This window comes from Ictalurus furcatus, chromosome 16 (genome assembly GCF_023375685.1).
Source record: "Ictalurus furcatus strain D&B chromosome 16, Billie_1.0, whole genome shotgun sequence".
Lineage (NCBI taxonomy): Eukaryota > Metazoa > Chordata > Actinopteri > Siluriformes > Ictaluridae > Ictalurus > Ictalurus furcatus.
The window spans coordinates 20,694,428-20,717,943 of record NC_071270.1 but is presented as its reverse complement, the minus strand read 5'-3'; the positions used below and the strand labels follow the sequence as shown (position 1 = coordinate 20,717,943).

Sequence of the window (23,516 nt, the reverse complement as noted above, 5' to 3'; positions counted from 1 at the left end):
ATACAAAATGGAGATCAATACAATTGTAGATAGTTGAAGAAGCTGTGGTATGGTTGATCTGTAGGTTGATACAGTGGATATCAAAGTACTTTTTTTCAAAATGTATCCTTTTTTTGCACAGCAGTTTTAAACAGCCATTGTAAGTGTAATCTCAGTCCATTATTTGCACTTGATTAGACTTGAGCACCGCAATCATGCGCAGCGATTTTCTCATACCAGCATCTGTCCATACGAGTCTCCTTTTCCGATGGAGGGTCACATCTTTTACCCACCATAACCCTCAGTCATTTAGATCCACAGGCCATTTCATCTCTGGCAGATGAATTATCCCAGTAAATGTGATGCTGACATCTATAATGGGCCTTAGTCAGGCTTATTTAAATAGGCGGTCAGGCATACGAAATTAGCCTTACACAGCTATTAAGCTGATTCCAGCTCAGATCCATTTAAGGCTCCGTTACAGGCAGGTTGCTCTGTTTGGGGCCTATTACTGGGGCCTTTAATTTTTAAAAACCTCAGGTATGCTTAGGCATACCTCAAGTGCAGAGTGGTGGAGAATTTCAGCCCTGACCAAACACTCCCTCATGTCTCACTTTCTGCTTTGTACTTTGCCGCGCAGGCGAGCCAAGAAACGGGGGGTGGGGGGGGGAGGTGGGGGGAATCTCCGCCACTTCTCTCAGCTGCTTGCTTGGAACTGTTGAAATTTCATGACAATTTCCATGACTAAAGGAAGAAGGTTGCCACTCCTCAAAGTCCTTCATCTTGGAATGCAGCCGTTTGCTCCACAATTATGCCACATCGTTTGTGGAAACCAGCCAAATGTTGTCTGCGCATGAAGTACGCTGAGGCCTTAAGTGTACAATAACCAGCCTAGGGAGCATCCAAATCATTAACTTTATACTGATTATTTCCAGGGGGAATGTAGCTTATGTAGCATCCAACTTCATCCTCTTTGCTAGCATCATGTTTTTCAATTTTGAAGAGGCCCTTCCAAGTTTTATTTCCTCATTATTTTTTTGGCAGAAGTGTATGAACATCTTCTGGCGTTGGGCACTTACCAAATGGTTTTGCCACGTTTGCATTTTGAGGACTGTGATGGAGCAGAGTAAAGAAACCTTGAGAAATTTCAAAAATCAATGCTCATAGTAGCAGCATGTAAAAACAATCAAGGAGTCCATTTTGTTGTTGTTTTTTGCCAGCATATAATACACTGGCATTGATGATGTTAAATTAATTTCCATCATGTTCTGCATAAATTAGCATATATTTGTGATATTAAGACTAAATAATGCACCACAGGCATTATTCGCAATGCGTTAGATGTGTAAATTATATTATGAGCAGTGCATGCTAGTTCTACGTTCTACCCAACCAGACTTTGGTGCAAAATGAGTGTTAGTAATTCCATTCATTGCAGTCCATTACTTAAAATCCAAATTAAGCCATTATAAATAATATTAATAAATGTGCTACAACCTTTTATGAGGATGTGATATGTTACACTATACCTTCCAAATAACCACAGTTTCCATAATAAGCATTGTTCTTTGTCATAAGAAAGCATACTATACTTCATTTATTCAGTATGTTTAGTGCAGAGCTAAGTACTTATCATATAAATGTACATATCACCTGAAACAAATAGTGTCTTAATATTGCTTCGGGATTATCCTAGTGCCATTAGGAACATCATTACATTTTTCTGAATCGATCGTTCCTGTTATTAGCCTTGTGATTTTGTTAAAAAAAAAACAAAAAAAAACCCCCACACCATCTGTTTGCCTAATTGTAATTCAGAGGAAATAGTGCAATAAGCCCGTGTTATGCATGGTAAAGATTCTGAGTGAAACCAGGCTATCCTGTAAGAGCTGTTATAGCTTGTTCCAGCCATGGGTGTTTTTTACCAGCCTTGGGAAAGACACAGGGGGTTTAGAGCCTTGGATCAAGATGGGCATGAATTATTTTCATTAGGCCTGTGTTTACAAAGCCGGGCCGCGGTCAGGAAAGTTAAAACAGAAGTTATTTTCGCAACGCGTCCGGGTAATTGACCTCCAGTGGAAGACTAATAAGGAGAAGCCGGGATTGCTGCTTGCCTTAAAGGCATGAGAAGCAGTCAATTTATTTGTCTTATTTGCTTTCACTTATACATCTGCAGATGGGCAGTGCGGTGGTGAGCGCTGCTTTTCAACAGCCTCACTCGCTCACTCACTTACTCACTCACTCACTCACTCACTCTATAACTCTGTTGTTCTCAGCCGTGACATTCTGTCCAGGTGTGTTTGGTCTCATTTCTTGCTTGGCTTCCTTCGGCTAGCTTCAGTCGTTCCTCCATCTTGAAAACACCATATATCTGGTTTTCAATCCTGCACAAGTCCAGTCAGTTGGAGTTCGGCATGCGGTTAAAACACTTTGCAGTGTGTATTCATGTCCAGATCGGCATTGAGAAGGGAAGAAACAAAGATATAGTCATTCTTTAGAAAGTTTCCTGTAGTCAGTGAGAACACCCAAGAAGTGCTTCTTATCACAAAAAATTTGAGAGCTACATTTACAAAAGGCTTCCCTTCCTTTCTCTGACACCATTGTTCTCCAGGCTTCAGGTTTCTTTATGTCATATACGTCAATTCCTTTCCTCTGGCCTTTCAAGACTTGTTCTTCACACTAGACACTATGCCCTTTGTCCTCACAGCCTCTTCATATTGCTCTCTTTTTTTGTGACGCCCAACAATAACCTTCCATTTCCCAGCGTGCTAATTGGTCTGTAGAAAGATAGTTTCATTCAGGGACCGAGGCCCGTGGGAGTCGCAATTAATAATGGATGTCATTACATCCAAAAAACCTTGTTTTTCTATTTCAATAGAGCTCATTAATTTGAGCAAAAAAGAAAAAAAGTTGCTTTGTTTCTTTTTTAGTCTTCAGTAGAGCAAAGGCAGTCTGATGTACTACGGAGGGAAGGAACTAATTAGCTCCCATCACTGTTGTGCAAGTTACGCGTTTGTGGCTAATGAACAACTTCAACCGATGTCACCTTCCTGTAAATCGTACATATGACGACTTCTTCTCAGGAGTGACAGCCAGACCTGCGTGAGTATAGGTGTGAATTTCTGCCTGCTATCAAAATTGTGTTAACCTTCTGGAGATTTGCCATTCATCCCAGTAAGGCCTTTGTCTAAGGCCTTTGCATTACAAATTAAAACATGAACGTGAAAAAATGTTGAAGAAGAAGAAGAAAATGTGTGTGAGCAGACTTTGTTGAGTCGATTCTGGATGCTGCAGCATCTTGCCCACGTTTTCACATTCTCTAGCCCTAAGCTGTTTAGACTCACTTGCAGGACTAATATAAATCACACAATCCGCGGTTCAAATCGTCTCTGAGAAAATATAACAAACCCCAGCTCCACTCTTTCCTCAAGTAATGAAATGTATTTCATTTTGAATAATGCAGCACCGAGGCCAATTTTGTGAATTCATCTGCTTAGTCAGGAAACAGAATGAACAGTAAAAAATGCTCCAGGCAGACCAACTCTTAACAAATGATCAAAACTTCCCACCACATATTAGTGATAGGTAATGAGGAACTTATTGAGGCCTGGTAATTTTAGGGGTGAGAATATTGAGACGTAAAGCATCTCAGTGGTCTAGTCCAGTCTGAAGTAAGCCTCTTCATAAACGAAAGTGAGTATACAAGTGTATACAAGTATACAAGTGTGTTCATTCCAAAAAACAAAAAAAAACAACCTCCTGTTAATTGTCAACACGTGACACTTGCCACTTTCGTCAAATTCTACTCACTTTCTTCAAATTCCACTGTTAATACGTAGTAGTATTGCTTTAAGAAATGAACCCAGCCTACTCTGACATCACTTTCATGAATAGACAGCATATGTTTTGGATATTTCTACTCACTAAGCTGGTCCCACTCATCCATCCATCTATCCATTTTCCATACCACTTATCCTACATATCATCACAGCCTGGGGCTTATCCCAGGGAACTCGGGGCACGCTGAACAGGGTGCCAACCCATTGCAGGGCACAATCACACACACATACACGCTACGAACAATTTGGAAATGCCAATCAGCCTACAGTGCATGTCTTTGGATTCGGGGAAGAAACCCCAAGGGTTCCAACACAGCTCAGAGGCTGCATTCGAACCTCCAACCCCAGAGGTGCGAGGCAAAACCATTAAGCCACAAAATCAATTAAATCAAATCATTTTTAAACCTGAGATATTGCTATTTAAAAATTTTGTCAACCATTGTAATACTACAGTAACTAATTTTGCTGTTACCAGGACAAATCTTGCCTCTATATTTGCCCCTGTAACATTCCTCCCTGCCTGTGCTTCCTATCTGAGTGGAATATTTACATCCAACTCAGTTAAATTTTATTTGTATATAAAAGTACATACGTGGTTCTTCCCCAAACTATTGCCATAAGGTTTGAAGCACACAGTTGTCTAGAATGTCTTTGTATGCTGCAGCATTAAGATTTCCCTTCATTGCAACTAAGGGGTCCAAGCGTGTTCCAGCATGACAATGGCCCTGTACACAAAACAATGTCCATAAAGACATGATTTGCCAAGTTTTGGTGTGGAAGAACTCACATGGACTGCATGTACATTGAGCCCTGACCTCAATCCCTTATACCTTTTGAAATCAATTTGGACGCCAACTGTGAACTGAATGTGCACAAATCACAACAGCCATGTTCTGAAACCTAGTGGAAAGGCTTCCCAGAAGAGTGAAGGTTAACAACAAAGAGGGGACCAATTCCATATGAATGCTTATAGTTATGTAACAAGCACATATGGGTGTGATGGTCAGGTGTCTACATATTTTTGGCCATATAGTATAGGTCCACAAGGCAACACGCACTAGAAATGACCTGTGTATGGCGTACACCAGTGCCCTCTTGGGTTAACCATGCAGTTTTATGAGTTTTTATGGTTAGAGAATGGTGTATGTTTACACACGGGGATTCCAGGCTGCAATGATAATAGTGTATAATACTCATACTAGTATTACTAATAATACACGATAATTTCAATAATAATAATAATATGGTTAACCAAAGAATCCATCATACAGGTCCGGGAGATCTGTCACAGTCCACTGGGGAAACTGGAGCGGGTTAAACCCTAGCAGCGTTTTCAAGGTTTTCTCCTCCGCTTTCCTGCTGCATCCATGTTGTAGGCAAAGTATTCTCTCATGTAATCAGGGTGGAGACGGATGCAGAATTAAAAGCTTTAAAGAGAGGCAGGCAGGCAGGCAGATCCAAATCGTGAGGCAATATCAATATCCAGAAACAGGTGAGGGTCAGGCGCTCTACAAACAGCATAAACTAGGCTAGGCAAGGAGCAGGATCAGAAACCCAGGAGACGAGAAATCTCTGACAATTACACAGTTGCAGATGCACAGACTACAAACATAAATGAACACACCCTTTCACACATCTACCAATATGAATGTACCGGCAAAAAAAAAGAAAACTCTCCCTGAAAATGTAGAGTTTTGTGTGGAAGTATGAGGTTAATTACCCTTTAACCTGCATGCACTATCTTGCTCCATTCAAAGAACACCACTTAGCTGTTTTAGCAGCTAAGTGGTGTAGCATTTTAAAAATTAGTTTAACAGTTAACTGAGTAAAGACATGCTTTTATGTCTTCTCTATTCCACAGAAGACATTTAAGCATATGAAATTTCACTTCACATTATTACATTTACATTTATGGCATTTGGCTTACATTTATCTCATTGATACAGCTGAGCAGTTGAGGGTTAAGGGCGGTTTTTTGAACGTACGACCTTCTGACCTTACGACCTTCTGATCAGTAGGCCAACATCTTAACTACTGAGCTAACACTTCCCTGCTTTTTTAAATAACTAGTTAACTTATAAATTATGATTTTGAATTATGAGTTACATTTTATAAACATTTTTAATTGCCCTTGCGAGTCTTGAGCTCAACGCATTGAGTTACAAGCATGATTCTTCATCAACACTGTATTGTGTTAATTATAGTGCATAAGAGACAGGGGTTATTTTGTGGTCCACGACCTCTCTGTATGACTAAATTAACACCATGTTCTTAATTATATTAGCAGTGATGTCATCGCTACCATGTGTACGTAGTGTGCAGCATGTCCCCATGCTTGAATCACTTGCTACGCTGGGCTGTCGTGCCAAATGTTATTACAGCTCCAGGCGTTATTTACTGTAGGCACCGCTGTGGAGCTAAGCTCTGAATTATTTTCTCTGGCATGAATTAAAATGGCCATCATCCAGCAATCGCCTCATAACTTCGCACAGCACAGAAGTCACACCGAATCAAATACAAAGCGGGAAAAGTCAACACAAGAGATAGGAAACTTAAGATGTTCGTCGTCTTAGCCAACAAGTGAGAGCGTGAGTGTGAATATGTGTTTCTGTGAGGAAAATCGTCTGCCCTAGATGCAATAACACTTCTGTAAGCGAGCTAATATGATCAGAGTGCGACAAAGAGAATGAGAAGGAAGATCAGTGAAGGATGTTAACAAGCATTTTATTGAAACAGACAGGATGAAGTATATTTAACTTGCATGATACACTTTTCATTTGGTATTACAGGGATAGGCATGCTGGGACTCTTGCCAAACCTCTAGTTCTCATGGCCAGTTTATACCTTAATATGCACCATGAAGCCTTGCAAGAGATTCCTTGCATGCCAGTGGCATGCAGACAGTGGCTCGAGTTGCTGTGTTGTTAATTAGGGCTCTAACTAGACCCCAGTGGACTGAATTGCTCAGTGAAGCTCTCAAAGTGGCAGCTTTTATCTGTCCCTGTACATTTTATCTAGACTATTAGCATTTGATTCGTGATAGAGATGCCAAAGAAAACAAATATCCGGCTAATTCAGTCTTACTACATTTCCCAGTAGACTGCAATGATAGATTCAGCATGTTAGCTATCATGATTGTCAGTCGTCTACGAAGCTGCCAGTATTGTTCAGCATGTCCAAGTGCTGTCAGATTTCATCTGCTAACAATCCTTAACTGTTTGGGTTCAGGGATCTTTGTGTTAGACCTGTAGCTTTGTGTTTAGCCTAAACATTGTAATGTATCTTTTGCTGTGTGCTTTAGGAGCGCCAACAGGAAGTAATCTGGAAGAAGACATGAGCCACTGGCAGCTTCACGCACACTACTACCCTCCCCTACTCCGCTCGGCCACTGTCCGCAAGTTCATGGTGGGTTATGAAATGCTGGCTCAAGAGCAGCGCGACCTTACACCCGAACAGGTCAGTATGGTCAAATATTGTAGCTTCGGGTTTTAGTGGTCTAGCGAATGATTCCCGAGTAACGGAACATGCCAAATAGAACAAACTTACTTTCTTACTGTATCATATTCAGCTTTGCAGTGTTTCTATTTAGAGAATTGGCCTCCACTACCATTACTCCACCACTGAAGTGGAGAATACTTCAGAAACTGCACATGCTTGCTTTCAAGTGACCTTGAGAAGGTGCGATTTAGATTTATTATATGTGTATTTGAAAACCATAAGGCAAAAGTGGACTCGTTCAGAGTGTTATGGATTTTGTTTTCAATATCGCTTGAATGGTAAATAATCTGCACTTATATAGCGCTTTTTTAACCTTAGCGGTTCTGCAAAACGCTTTACGCTGGTTTCGTCCATTCACACACACACTCGCACATCAATGGTAGCACAGCTCCCATGCAAAGGCGCTAGCTTGCCATCGGGAGCAACCTGGGGTTCAGCGTCTTGCCCAAGGACACTTCAGCATGTGTAGTCATGTGGGCCGGGAATCGAACCGCCAGCCCTACGATTAGTGGACAACCCGCTCTACCACCTGAGTCACAATCTGGCACGTCCTCACTACCTGTCAGCTACTGTCAGACACATGCCGTAGTGTATGACCCTGTCATATGCGAAAAAGAAAAAGAGGTTGAATCGGAGCCCTCCATCTCTCATCCTCGCTTCTTGTCATCCAGTGTTCCAGTTGACATGTTTACAGCAGGCCAGAAGGCATAATGTCCAGCTCTAGACTGATCTCCATCTGGACGTGTTGATTGATATCTTGATCAAATTAGCCAGTGCAATCAGAGCAAATCAGAGTGGGTCACATAAATTACCTGAACCAATCCCATCAACTCTGCACCAAACACTCACCCGTCTCATCTGGACCAGCTCATAACCTTTACACCAAGAACCTAATCCAGTATGCCACGTCTATAGCAATCACCCATCCCAACACCTCCTTCCTAACTACCTGAACCAGTGTAACCTCTACATCATTCAAACCAAACCAAACCCTTGATACCAGCCACAGCCAATTACTTCTACGCCAAGCACTCAGTCCTCTACAGCAGAGGTTCTCAACCTTTTGTAACTAAAGCCAACCCCCCCCCCCCTCCCCCACCCCCCAAGCCTCCCCTATCATGTGGCATGCCCCTCCCCCTTATTGGAGGAGACCAGGTGTAATGATTATCCATTGTATATAAAATCTATCTATATATAATCTAATCTATAATCAATTTTGATAGATAGATAGATAGATAGATTTTTTGTACATTTTTAAATTACTTTTGATAACTTTTATAATTTATAATAAAAAAAACTATGTAACGGACAGGTATGGGACATGAATGATCAAAAATGTTTCTGAACACTATAACTACTTGGAACAAGAGAACTAGGATATTATAACGTGGACTATTTTACATGCAAAACATGATGCATTACATTCGTCTCGCGTTCTAAAAACATTCGCATACGTATGATGTAAATTGGGACGAAGGGCGTGTCTCATTATCCATGACATTGTTAAATCTCCGGCTCTCAGCCCCTCACCGAACAGAGCAGACGCAGAGAGAGGTGTGAGTGCAGCGGGAAAACAAGACCTCGCGCTTGCAGAAAAGTACTGGCAACATTTGGAACGTCGCTAAGGTTTTGTCCAAAAAGTCACTAGATTTGTCGTTAGGTGCTATTTTTTTTTTTTGCAATAAAAAGTCACCAAAGGGGTCTGAAAAGTCTCTAAGTTGGCAACACTGGTCTGGTCTGACAGCTAGATAAAAGGCAGGCTAAGCTCCGCCTCTCCCCAGCAAAAAAATAAAAAATGCAGAGCGAGAAGGAGCGCGGGGTTTTTCATTTATGCACATTCTATTTGAAAAGCGATAAAATACACCGAGTACCCAAATGATGCCCTGTCTGTGTTTTTTTTTCTTGAAAACTATTTGCACCCCCCTTCCGATCTCTTGCACCCCCCGTGTTAAGAGCCACCACTCTACAGAAATAACCAAAACACCAAAATTTACCGTAACCAGTTGAACCAGCATATCCACCACACCAATCAGCCAACCTAATACCACCACACTCTTCACACCAGACCTATCCACCCACACCAACTCCACCCAATCCAACATGCCACCTCCACAGCAATCACCCATCAATCACCAAACCCAATACTATCACACCGGTCATCCAATTGAACATGTCCACGCCAGTCACCTGAAACAGCATAACCATCACACCAATAACCCAAGGCACTACCCCAACACTATTCATCCAAGCCAACACTTCCAACCCTATCAGCGAACCCAACACCTCTACACCATTTTCCCATATAGTACTTACACTCCAATCATCCAACCCAAAACTTTCACAGCAGTGACTCACCCAACCAAGTAACTCTCCACTAGTCACTCAACTCAACACTTTCACCCCAGTGTCAACCTTCACACCCCTCAACAAGTGGAGTCTTTTTTTTATACTCACCACTCCTAGCATTTGCATCATACCGTACAGATCTGAGAGAGAAGTCTGTGGTAAGTTAATGTGTATCTATGTGTGACTTTTTCATCAGGGCATTATGGGCGTAATAAAAGTGCTAAATGTAATACAGGGGTTCCTTTTTATCTTTTAGTGCTGCAATTTCCTGATTGAATAATTTGGGTTCTCAATGTAGAGGTGCACCTCTAGGGTGATTTAATGTGCTATAACATTTATTATGGCTTAGTGAATTCTCCAGGCCTGTGGAGAGCCCAGCTGCAGATTTGCTGCCGCTTATGAGACTGACCTCTGTTAGCCACTGCACTAGCCTCTATCAACTTGTGCCAGAGCAGCGGGTGGCATAGGAATTAAGCGGTGTGACGCTGTGAAGAAATTGGATCAGGAAATGACAGGGGCACTAGCCTGTTTAATCACTCTTCCTGAGAGCCTAAGAGGAGACTGTAGCTCTCCTCCTTCTCAGACATCAAAGCTCTCCGCTGCTTGTTTTGCGTATGCGCCAGGCGTGAATACCAGTCACATCCTTGGGCTCTGTGTATTTCTGTATGTGTGTTATGTGGCGGCGTTGCTATGTCTGCTGATTTTATTGGGACGAGTTTGCCTCTCCTGTCTCGATTCGCCTGTAGCCTCGGGGAAAATGCAAAAGAGGAACTTGGATGTTTTCTTCACTTTACAGCAGTTGTTTTTCTACCGGATATTCCTGCAGAGATGTGGTTAGCCCTTGGTTTTTCAAGTGTTGATTCAAAGCAGCCCAGAACAGCCAATTTGCTAACTGTCTGTGTGTGTGTCCACAGGCGGCCGAGAGATTACGAGCGCTCTCTGAGGAGCACTATAAGACCAGAGTGAAGGGCCAGCAGATTTAAAAGTCTAGGTAAAGTGAATGCTAAAATATGGAAGACACCCTCTGGAAGATCTGCTGAAAAGCATAAAATTATGATTATGTCAAAGAATGTTCATACACATTCGAATGTACCGTGATTTGTTGTGAAGGGAAACATGGGACCTAGATACCTGCTCAGGTAGAGATGCTCATATCAAACTTGAATGAACTCCTCAGGTGGATGTTTTTATTGTGTCTGAAACAAAATGAATGATTGAGTCAAATAAAAAAAAAAAACAGTCTCCAAGATAGCTTAATCGATTAAAGGAAAATATCAATTTGTGGGTAATATTTAGGTTAAATGTTCATAAATTACCATTCCCTGTTTCTGTCCTAAATGATGACTAATCTTATGAAATATGTATTAATTGCTCATCAACTTTAAAAATGGCTTATCAATAAATAATTACCAAGAAATAACATTTACAGCCTGAATATATATATAACACTTTGCTTCATTTTAAGACTTTTTTTTGAGACTTTCAAACATTGTTTGAAGTGCTATAAATCACATTGAGTACTCCAGGACTTCCTTGTTTAAAGGAACATGTCAAGGAGGTTGCCCTTTTTCCCCTCCAGTTTAAGCAGGACTTGCCACACTGGAGCTTTTCTTCAACCTTCAACCAAGTCTTAGTCCACTGACTTTCGGAAACGAGACATTTTTCCCCAATTAATCTAATTAACAGAGGCAAAACAGAAGGTCTTGTGCAGATATCAGCAGTTCTGAATGTGCTGCAGTATGTGTTGTCCTAGTCTGCCTCTGTCCCAACCATCTGCTCCAGTTTCAGGTGATATTTGAGACGCCGGGCCGATGACACGCATACTGAGAAGCTCTTCAGCATATTGTAGTGATTAAGAATTATAATTCATAAAACAATGTTTATTCAGGCACCATTTGATTGGATTTGATTGTAGTTTGGTTTAGTTTTACATGTTTATATGGATATAGCCCACTGCCTTAACCACTGAGCCACCACTACTACTTTTTCCATTTTCCATGGAAGCTGGTGCTCGTCTTGGACCTGGTGGTGTTCATGGAACCAGGTATATTTTTAGGGACCTTTTCACATTTCCATCAGAATCAGAATGGTGCTTTATTGACCAAGTACACTCGAGTATACAAGGAGCTTAGGGAATCAGTTTGAGATATCGAGTACAAGTCCTCGTCAAATCGATCTTTCTGATTTCTACGAGAGCTTCTCTGTTGCCAAAACATAATTTTAGGAGACATACTTTTCTGTTATCAGAGGTGGGAGTTTACTACTGAAAATATTAACCAATGGAAAGTTGGTTAATATTTGAGTCTGGTTCCATGAAAATATTTAAGTCTGGTTTCATGAAAAAGTTAAGGGTCTTGGTGCAGCACAGATCCATCATCATATACCACATATACCACAACGATGCACTAGATGAGAGATTAGTGTTACTGCTTTTATCAGTGATCAAATGCTCAAAGTTTTAACATTAGCTTTAAGACTATTGCTCCTACCACTTTAAATATATGAGCAAGTGTGAGAAAGAAGCTAAGACTCCCCACATTCATTTCTAGAACAATGAAGATCCATAATACTGACTTTCTTCCATCCAAATTAGACGCAGGGTTCAAAAAATGGGAAGAGAATGGTCTAATTATGTTAGATCAGTTATTTGAATGAGGAGTCCTATTGTCATTTGAACAGCTCCAACATAAATATAATTTGCCAGATTTTTTTTAGATACCTGCAGCTAATGCATTACTTACAGAGACACAAAGAATGGCATAAACTATGCACTTCGCCATCCAATATAGAATGATTTTTTATGTTAATAATCAAAAGAACCATTAAAAAGAAGATCATATCACACATATATAAGATCTTACAAGAAGAACTAAAGGATGACAGTTTGGACATTAAGGAAAAATGGGAATTGGAGATGAATACCATCGTTCCAGATGAAAAATGGGCACTATCTTGCGGAGAGGGACACAAAATAACAAACAGCCCCATTTGGATGGAATTTGAATGGAAAGTCAAGATGAGATTTTTCAGAACTCCCCTTATTACCTCAAAATTTGGAGACAGATCAGATCAGTGTTGGAGGGGCCTGGTGGGAGACCATACACACACATTCTGGGACTGTCCAAAATTAACAGAATATTGGCAAAGCATACAAAATGAAATTAAAAAATGTTTACATATAGAACTGTCTTTAGAACCATCTTGTTATTTATTGGGATTACTTCCGGAGGAGGTGGAGAACAATAATATAATAAACAATAATAAGTAAACTTACTCTTAATAGCTAAGAAGATGATTACGGTCTCTTGGCTGAAGCCGCAGCCCCCCACGATATCACAATGGAGGGAAAGGGTGAAGGATGTCTATTACATGGAATATATAACTGCAAAATTACAAGTAAAAACAGAACTATTTTCAATGAAATGGTCCCCGATTATCTCATATCTTTTATCTCATGTGATTTGTTGTAGGAGTCGGAGTAGATTCTCTTTGTTATCTAAATCTGAATGCCATCTTGATGTTATTCACGCATTACTATCATTTATTCATTATTACTGTGCTTCTATTTTTGTCGTTTTTGATTGATTGATTTATTTTTATCTATTTACTGTATTGGTGGTTGTAACCCCTTACTTACCATTTTGTCCCATAAGGGGGAAATATGTGTGGACACTGAGAGGATATTGGAAACCATGGACTGCCCTGTAAGACATTTATAACTGTGCTATATCGCTGAATTACTCATTGTACTGTACGGCTGCACTTGATCAAATGGAATAAAAAGAAGTTCAAAAAAAAAAAAAGAATATTGCTCCTATTCACTTTCTTGCAGTTGCCAGTAAAACAGCAGCCATAAATAACTTAAGATGTGACAAAATGATTACAGCTCCAAGCCCCTGACATCAATTATTTAGACCCCGGAAACAACACCAGCACTATATCTGTGAAGAAGTGCTATTTGTGTCGAGGAGCATTTCCAGAACATGGCATTACTGAAGTATATATCTTGTGTTTTTTTGCCGTGCAGTCTGGGGGGGAAAAAAAAATGAATAATAAGATCAATTCATGTCACAGTAGTAGAGTAACTGCGATTTGATTCTGAGTCATCAAAGTCAGATCATTTCCTTCCACTGAACATCTTGAGATTTTTCTATCCAAAAATCGCCGACTCATGCTTTGTACTCACATGTCTGATAGTGAAATATCATAATGTAATGTCTGCAACATCTCAAATAAATAAAGGAACTTCCTTACATATCTTGCTGGATTGTGTCGTTCATGTACAAGGATTTTTTTGTATTTTTTATTTTTTTTTGCTGCTGTCCCTTATGAGCAAGCTCAAGTGTCGAGTATATGCACAAAGGACACTGGGCGATAACGTTATCTTTGGGCGAAGGTGGTCATTTGTCTTCCACCATATATTGGGTCCTTGTCCTGTCATCTACTGCCTGAACATTTTCCCCAGGGAGCTTTGCCGTTCCTTCACGCTGTCCTCTCTGCCCATCCTTCATTCCAAACTTCTCAGAACTCTGCACTTTTCTCATTAAAAGTGGCATGTTACGGATGGCTCTTTGCTTCGAGGTGGAGTATCAATTCTGATCGATCATTCTGATTTCCATGAGAGCTTCACTGTTGCCAGCACAACACGTCCTGAAGCCTTAGAGCACCTCATCCATCTTCAGCACAATTCATAGGTCATGAGTCCCATTATCATCCAGACCTCTGTGCAATCCATAAGGAGATATGTGTTTATTAAAAAGTTTGTCCTGGGATCAATCGGGAGGGGTGTCCTCTTGGCAGCGAGGCATGCTAATAATGACGGAATCTGTTTTGTTTTTAGGACTTGTAACAATTTATAATGTTGTAGGACGAGATTGGGCATCATGACTCCTCCACACGTCTCTGGGACCCATTTTATTACTTCTATAGGCGATTGGCTATAAAACACTGCCTTCTCGTACTGTAGATTCACAGAGAATATGATTTTGCTTTGCCTAAAACTTTGTTATTTTTATTTCAGAATAAAGTTCTTAGACATATATTTCTACTGAGAACTGCACTCAGCACTTTATTATGCATACATCTTAAAATATATATATATAAATAAATAAATAAATAAATAACATGGCCAAGTTTATTTACTGCCATTCATTTGTACACTATTTTGAATGAGTGTGTTTGAATCATATCTGGAAGATAGTCCAGCTTTTAAACTCAGAAAGACCATGACACGAATATTAATCAGCATTGTGCAGACATTTCAAGGTCATGTAGCCCTTGTGTCATCATGAGAGTCTCTGTACGTCACATGATTTGTTCTGGAGATAGAATGGTGGAAAAGTTCATGTTGAGCTTATCGAGGTGCCTGCTTATGACTGCATTTTAAAAGATTTTTGAATAACATGATGTTGCATTGACAAAACAAGTATTAAGTCTAACAGTTAGGCCAAAAATAAAGATAAGAAAAAACTAATAATGTTGTTTAATTTGCACCTAGAATCGCATAATAATAGTCAATATATAAGTATTTATGGCTCTGTCTCAATTCTTACCCTATACCCTAAGGTCTTTTTTGCCATGTCCACTTTTGTAATGTTCCATAAGGGCAGATGAGATGGGCATAAACATTCAAGGGGTCAGAGGCTGAAATATATTTGATTCCAAATATTCTGTTAATGAATTTCTGAGACATGCAACATGATGCTGATCATATATCTATACAGTTCTGAGGTTTAAACCTTAACATTACACAATAAACATTTGTGAATTTTGCTTAAACATATTTTTTTTTATATAATGACATTGTGTTTATGAAGGACTTACTGCTTCGTAGATGTTGTTAATAACATTAAAACATCATAAAGCAAAAGTAGACTACAGCCTATTGCTGCCTGGCTTATAAAAGTGAACATAACATAACCAGGTCAAGCTCAATTGCCTTTTCCTGACCCTACTGTCTTGACATACACCGACCATTTTTAATCAAGAGTATCAAACAAAGAGATAAAAAAAAAGATTTCTCTTACACAGAGGGTTTTTTATGTCCGTTTTCCTGTTATCGGCTCATGTTTGACACACCACGGGATTGCACTGGAACGTCGGGTAATAGCCTTCACAAAACTATGCTCTGATGTGGACAGTGCCTATGTGTCTGCATTACCAAAATATCTTATCTTACTACTATCAGGGGTGGAAAAAAGACCACAGAGAATCTGTCCGTATATAAAAGTCTGAGTAATGGATCAAATTTTCACTCATTTATAAGTAGAAGCATGGAGGCAAATATCAAAAGGTATCTACATTTAAACTTAGTCATGTATTCAAGATAATATAAAAAAAAAAGTCAGTGTTTTTGACCACGAGTTCATCATCATTTGCCTGATGCATGAATAGCTCTAAGCAGTCAGTTATATGGAAAATAATTTACTTAGATAAACCTAGACTTTGGCTTGGTGGTTAGCTTTTCTTTTTGTGCTATGGCATATTAGTAAAGAAAATAAAACAAATCTTAACTATCAAAAATGAAATGTTTACACTTGAAAGAAGTCAACTATATAATACTCAGTTTTCTCTTTCAACTACAATTGATGTCAACTTTTAGAAATATAGAATAGTAAATTCTTATGACATTCAGAATCATATATATATATATATATATATATATATATATATATATATATATATATATATATATATATATATATATATATATGGGTGTGTGTGTGTGTATATATATATATAATTAAAACTACTGACATCTCATTACAGTGGCACCTGTGAAGGGTTGGAATATATAAGGGAGCAAGTGAACAATTAGTTCTCGAAGTTGATGTGTTGAAAATCAGGGAAAATGAGCAGGCGTAAGGATCTGAGTGACTTCGACAAGGGCCAAATTGACATCTGGGTCAGAGCATTATTAATATTCTGCACTATTTCTAGGTCCCTATTTAAATGTCAGCAAAAAAAAAAAACCTACAATAAAAATGCATACTATACAATACAGTAAGTGGAAAACCAACGAATAATTAGTAATAAACATGTCATGATGTATGAATTCCTGTAATTATTGCGGGAATTGAAAAATGATGAAAATCAACAATGATAAAAACATATGCTAGGGTTCGTAGGGTTAAACAGCTTTCCTCATTATGAAACTGTATCCTAGATCACAGGTTGCCAGAATACCCTGGTCCTGGAGAACCCCCCTGTATTGCACATTTCCTGCTCTAACACAGCCACTTTACAAGAAGGGCTGTTAATTAGCTGATTAGTTGAATCAGGTTTGTTGGGAGGTGGAGAAACACTAAAATGTGCAAGACATGGTGTGATACTGTGCCCGATATATGATGCGGAGGGCTATAAATGTATATAAATGATCTATCCCCAGATTTCTGTATCACAGCATACACCATACCATTACACCCCCTAATGTGAGGTTCTCATTAGACCCCATCCTGCTGTCACTGTCATGCAGGAAAAGATTTCTTTTCTTTTTTTGATTGAAAAAAGGATGTTAACATTTACATGTGACAAATCCTAAGTGCTCGAGTTACAGTGAGGGAGATACAAAATCAGTAGAGAAATTGACAATTGACAATAGAGAAAAGATTTGACAGAACAAGACTAATAAAGAAAAAAACAAAATAAAGAAAGGAGAGAAATAAGTATTTTTTTTATTATGATTGTAGGTGTTAATGTGTACTTTATGTATTTAATAAATGGGCACGGACAGTAGCTAATGGTTCAGGGTGTATGTATCTATGCATGTGTGCACGCATACAAGATCATGTATGTATGGGCAATCATAGGGTAACTGTGTGAAAAGGAAGAAGAGGAAAAAAATAAATACATAAAAAAAACCCCAACAAAAATCATTTCTATTGGACTGACCCACACCGCACGGCCCCAGGAGGAGTAGGTCACTAAAAGATGCTGCCAGACCCAGGGCATGCCCATCATCCCCGCCCCCACCGGTTGCCCCCATCCCAGGCAGGCCACCATCTACACGTCACACTTACCCTATTTTTTAAAAATGTTTTCCCTTCCTTTTTTTCACTCTTGCCTTTATTTTTTCCCCCTTTCGAGTTCTTATGTCAGTACTCTACTAGTGTAATACTTTAAAATAAGCGAGTTGTGCAATATGGAATTGGTCCAACCATGGCAGAAGATCAAGGGGAGGCATGGTGTGAGTATCTAGGGCCCTCTCCACAGCATCTCACAAAGAGGTCACCCATCCCCAATACCCCGGGGGGGCCCATCTTACCACGGCCCATCAGAGATACAAGGCCAGGCCAGAAGATTTGCTTAATGTGCCTTAATCAACGTACATATAAAAAATAATAATAATAATTAAAAAGAGAGAGAGAGACAGGGAAATATATATATATATATATATATATATATATATATCCCTGTCTCTCTCTCTCTTTTTAATTATTATTATTTTTGAACTGGTGAACACGCCCAAATTGCATGTAAGTAATTATCTGTATCACCCATGGTACATTGTGAGCTCGACTAATCCCATTTGATATTTTTTATATTGAGTGATATGTATTCTGTGAAGGATTTTGTATTGGATAAGCTGTAAATTAATGCTTGTTGTCATTTTGAATATATTTTTACAGATGTCTGTCCAGAAATCGAATGTGAGAGAGGTTGAAAGATCTTGGTTCCATTTGTGTTTGGGGACATATATGGAGCTATCTCTATTGACTAGTAGTTTGTATCATTTAGAAATTCTTTTTTTCTGGTCTTTAAATTGGTTTATGTCATCTAGTATCTTGTGGGGATTAAGTGTATTATCTGTTATGTCAATTTTACTTCTAATAATTGGTTTCATTTGTATATATTGAAAACAAAACTGCTGGCACCCAATTTTTTATTTCTGGACCAAATCTTTGAATGACAGGAAGTGCTTATTGGGGAAGAGATGATGAAGAGGGCAGTGGTAGCTCAGTGGTTAAGACATCGGACTACTGATCAGAAGGTCATAAGTTCTGGATAAGCCAAGCTTCCACTGCTGGGCCCTTGAGCAAGGACCTTAACCCCCAACTGCTCAGTTGTGTGAATGAGATCAATGTAAGGACGTCTGCCAAATGCCATAAATGTAAGATGTATAAACCCTTTCTCTTCCCATGTGCGGTAGTAAAGAAGAGTCTTGTGAAGGTGAAAGTCTGGATTGTGCCAGATGAGGGTATATTTACATGGTGTTAGAGTAGAATTGGTGATTCTCACAGCTTTCCACCAGGCTGTCGGAGTAGTATAGATTGTATTGATACTGTATTTTTAAAGCAAGTGTTGTTCTTAAGCGAAGTGTTGAGAAATGGCAAATCTGCAAGTGTACGGTTTTTTACAGTATGTTTGTTCCAGCTGTATCCATGAGATGTTATTATTATTTTGATGAATCCATTTCACTAAATATTGCAGTTCATTTGCCAGATAATTATTTAAAAAAAAATAAAGAAAATTGGTGCTTCTAAACCTCCTTGAGATTTACTTTTTTTGTGACGTAGAATATTTCATTTTTCCTTTTTTTATTCCTCCAGTAATTTTAATTCCTCCCGTAACCACTTTTCTGAAAGCATGACAGGACGTACTAAGAAGAGATTCTCTGAGGGAGAATTTTCATTTTGATAGTTGCTATTCGTCTTATTTATGAAGGACAAAGATTCGTCCAGCGTCTAAGGTCATCATCTATTGTTTTAAGCCTTGGAGTATAGTTAAGCGAGAACAACTCCGACAGCCTGGACGAGATTCTTGATGCCTAAGTACTTAATATTTCCAACACAGATTGGAAGACGTGAAAATATTTCTATTACAGTATGTCAAATTGCATCAGACACGCATGCACACACACTCCCACTCCCATGGTTTCAGGTGTGAACTTCTTCTGCCCTTCGCTCTGCACAAGCGTCTGGCTCTGTCTCATTGTGGAATAAGTCTATCTGACCACAATCACCTGTTCTAAGAACGTCTTCAGGAGGAGGAGGGAAATCTGGCAAGCAATTTTACTTCTCATTCCAAGTTTCCACAACAAGGACGGCTTGTGCTTGTGCATATGTTTATGTATGTGTGAGAGTGTGAGCGTGTGATGCAATTTGACATGTAGTAATAGAAATACTTTCCGGCGAAGGCAGAAACGATTCTGGATCCAAGATCAAATTTACTAACATGAACGTGTGGCACTCTTTAATAACTGCTTGGTCTGTGTCCCGGTGGTTTAAATAACTAGTAGTTTATGTTTTGGGGAGTAGAACCAATCTGCATTGTTACTCCCAGCACAATAACTGCTATGTCTATATATGGTATGAGCTAATCTGCTAAATATTATATCATAGTGTGTTATCTTTAGACTCACAGCATTTTCATTATATTGTTATTCTTTATGCACTACCTGTTATAATCAGACTCTTCCACAGTAGAACTGTGTCTTGGTCGGCGCTACAATGTCTCTTACTGTTCTGATTGTCCTATTTTAGTAGCTATTTTACTGCCTTGTGCTGCTTGCACATGTTTGCACGTGCACTTTATGTTGAAACTTGTAGGTCTTACTGGGTTCTGTGTCGTCTCATGTAGTTCTGTGTTGTTTTATGTAGCAGCGTGGTCCTGGAGGATCGTTGTTTCGTTTCACTGTGTACTGTACCAGCTGTGTATGGTTGAAATGACAATAAACACACTTGACTTGGACTTTGTTTGTTAGGAAATATCTCAGACAGGTACAAACAAAAATAATAACTGAGCAGGTGAGATTTACAAAAAACCTGCACAGATCTTTGTTGATAGCGGTTATGAAGTATCCTGATTATGCTAGCATGTCTACGTCTAAGAATTTTTCCAGCATTTTTTCGGTGTTTCTGGGGTCATACTGGAAGGGGCTCATCTTTAAACCTTCTGGTTTAGGCCATGCCCACTTTGAGTTTAAATCCAGATACAAATATTTGGAGCACAAATCAAATACATATACAGGTTGTAGAATTGTGTTACCCCTCTGTATGAGATGTACCAGAGCTCCATCATGAGTGCATATGGAGAACACCAATAAACGATTTTAGGGGGAAATTACATGCCCAATTTGGATCATCAGAACATTTAAACAGTTTGTGTGTGTGTGTTTAAATGAGAACGCACAGGCGGAAATCTGAGTAGGACCAGAAGGCCCTGTGAAGTGGTTCTTATTTGCTATGCCCTGTCGTCCTTGAAAATGCACAGTGCTAACTGTACTTTGGCGAGCAGATGCTTGCACACAGAGCAACCCCCACTGTGTGTGTATATGATGCGTGTACATGGACACCTGTACGTACCCACTGCAAATGAGCCGAGAAATGGAAAGCTGTCCTGCAGAACCTTCTCCACACCCCCTTTCAACCTTCCCACTCGTCTTCCTCCTGTCTCTTGTACCACCAGGTCCTACAGTTGTACATAGCAATGAGTTGAAACTTTTTTTTCTTTTTTTTTTCAGACCGAGTATGAGTACAAACTTTTTGGTATGCATCGATTAGGTGTGTAACAATAGCATTGGCACGCTCTACAGGGTGTCTGAAAGGTCAGGAAGCAGTGGGAATATGTTGAGTAAATGTGTTGATCCGAATTTGTTGAAAAGAATCTTCGAAAAAGCACGATAGAGTGACTGAGAGAATGTGAAGAGTGTAAGGGTGAACGTCTATAGCATATGTTGTAAATAATAAAGACAAAATTAAGTATATGTAGGTTTACTCTCATTGGTTCCTGACCTTTTGGGTACCCTGTATATATGTTTAGTGCTCCAACTATTAATATTATTAGAATCTGTATCTTTACCTGGATTTAAACTCAAAGTGGGCATTGGCTAAATCATCTTAACTGAAATGTTTGTTTGGGGTGAGTTTTTTTTTTTATTTTATTAAATTAGTTAATAAATTATTTTTTTTTAAATTAAATTAAACATGAACCCTACACAATGGAAATACTTGGAAAAACAAAACAAAAACAATGCTAGAAATATGTCATGATAGGAAGACTGAAGTGGATGCAAATGGAGTTTACAGGAAACAGGAAACAGGCAGTAGTCAGGTGATTAACTACAATAATAGAACAAATTCTGAATCCAAAAACCATGTAGCAAAACAAGAGCAAAACTGAATGAACAGCTTGGTAAGATCCAGTAAAGTCACACTGAGCGTTACTTCACATCGAGTGAATGTTTGTGAGTCCTATTTATGGTGCTGAGTGTGAGTGCATACAGATTTGCATGATTAGAAGTCCGGTGACTGTGAACGTGACAAAAGGGCCGTCCCAAATCACATACTTATGCACTATTCTGCGCCAATTTGTAGTATAAATAGGGCGAGTAGTATCTCCACACTGAAAATTTCAACAAGACGAAGTGTACCCAGATGATGCACTTATTCAATCAAACAAAACAAAGTTTGGAATGTTAAACATTTCATGCACTCAAGGGTCGCAGCTTTGCTTGCATAGCAGAAGAGGGGAGGAGCTAAGAGGCGCTGAATCTGGCTCAGATTTGCTCAGAATATATATAAAAAAAAGGGCGTGTGAAAATGTCAGTAAATTAATTTCTTCATTTGACTGTTTATGTTACCTTGATACGGTGAAATACTTTCACTGTCGTTGACTGTGGGTATTCAGCTAAAGCTAGCTGCACCACATTAGGCGCATTTGACGTCATTTGTCATCGACTGGGAAACAGCTTCCGGCTAGTAAAAAAACCATTAGCGTTCCGTTTGAGACGATGCTACCCTTCTAAAATTCATACACTAGATGGTAGGGTACATAGTACATAGTGTAAGTGCATAGTGTATAGTACATTATTTGGGACATAGTTAAAGTTCCTGTGTTTTGGGAAGTGTAATCCTGGCCGGCCATGTTTGTAGGCCGCAGTGCGTTCTGAAAAAACTGAGTTTGTTGATGATACCGGAGTTGACCTGACAAAATGTCAGCATGGTCAGGCTCTGATAGTTCCTCAACCTCATATTACTTGAGAGATGTGTGCGGAGCTGTTTATAATCCTGCGCACAGGGTTATTTTTGTTTATACCTGCCCACAACATTGCCTAATGAATTTAATTGGTTCTGATTCCCAAAATGTAAACAAACCAGTAGCCTAATTTAAGCCACTGTGACCCTGACCAGGCATTTAGTGAGTTTCGTATCTGAGAACTCACTAACCTCCTGCTTGTGTCACTGCTTTTTGTTTGGTCCAGATCTAATCTCTAGTCTCAGCCAGATTCCCTCTGACAAACTTTCAGAGGAATTAAACAACAGCAACAACAACAATAGTGCACCTAGTATTTGTGTTTGTATTTGTATCTGTTTAGATTGTGTTTTTATGTTTGGTTACATCACTATTATCTATATTGATAAAGTAGTAAGCTACTTAGTTTTAATCAATCCGGGATGTAACGGAACATTATTTTTAGTTGTGTGTCTGTTTTCTCAGTTTACACAGTGGCCATGAACAGCACACATGTCCATGTGTCCTCACATAGAGTATACATTACTAGGCTTGTTATCTATAGCGTTAGCTAGTTGATTTTAATTGAAGTATATTAGCTAACTACCGTAGTTACATTGCATTGTATAGGCTTGTAATGGAGAAGAATTTTGCTTCGCTTTAGAAAAGTGCAACTGTACAGCTGAAAATAAAGTTTCATTGACTTTAATGCGTCGGAATTCCACGTTCTCCAAGACCGAGAATGACTGATCATCGGGAACAACATACTAGGTAAGTGCTGTTATTTTCACTCGCCTTACATTGTCTGTAGACTTGTTTTTTGCTTAGTGTTTGCTACAGTATTGATTGCTGGTGTGTGCTGCTAGCACTAAACTCCTCGCGCTGAGTTGTACAATATGTTTA

The 23,516-nt window shown here is 39.3% G+C and overlaps 1 protein-coding gene across 2 annotated transcripts in view; it reads left to right on the top strand.

Moving 5' to 3' along the window:
- galt (galactose-1-phosphate uridylyltransferase) overlaps window positions 1–14,661 on the top strand; it is a 132,940-nt gene extending 118,279 nt beyond the window's left edge. Inside the window, exons 10-11 of one of the 2 annotated variants that reach the window (XM_053645987.1) lie at window positions 7,120–7,274; window positions 10,577–14,661. In XM_053645987.1, coding sequence (XP_053501962.1) covers window positions 7,120–7,274; window positions 10,577–10,645 — 224 coding nt within the window. In that variant the 3' untranslated portion in view covers window positions 10,646–14,661. The remainder of the gene's footprint in view (window positions 1–7,119; window positions 7,275–10,576) is intronic. The other variant, XM_053645986.1, reaches the window with a different exon arrangement.
- Window positions 14,662–23,516: the final 8,855 nt, after the last annotated feature.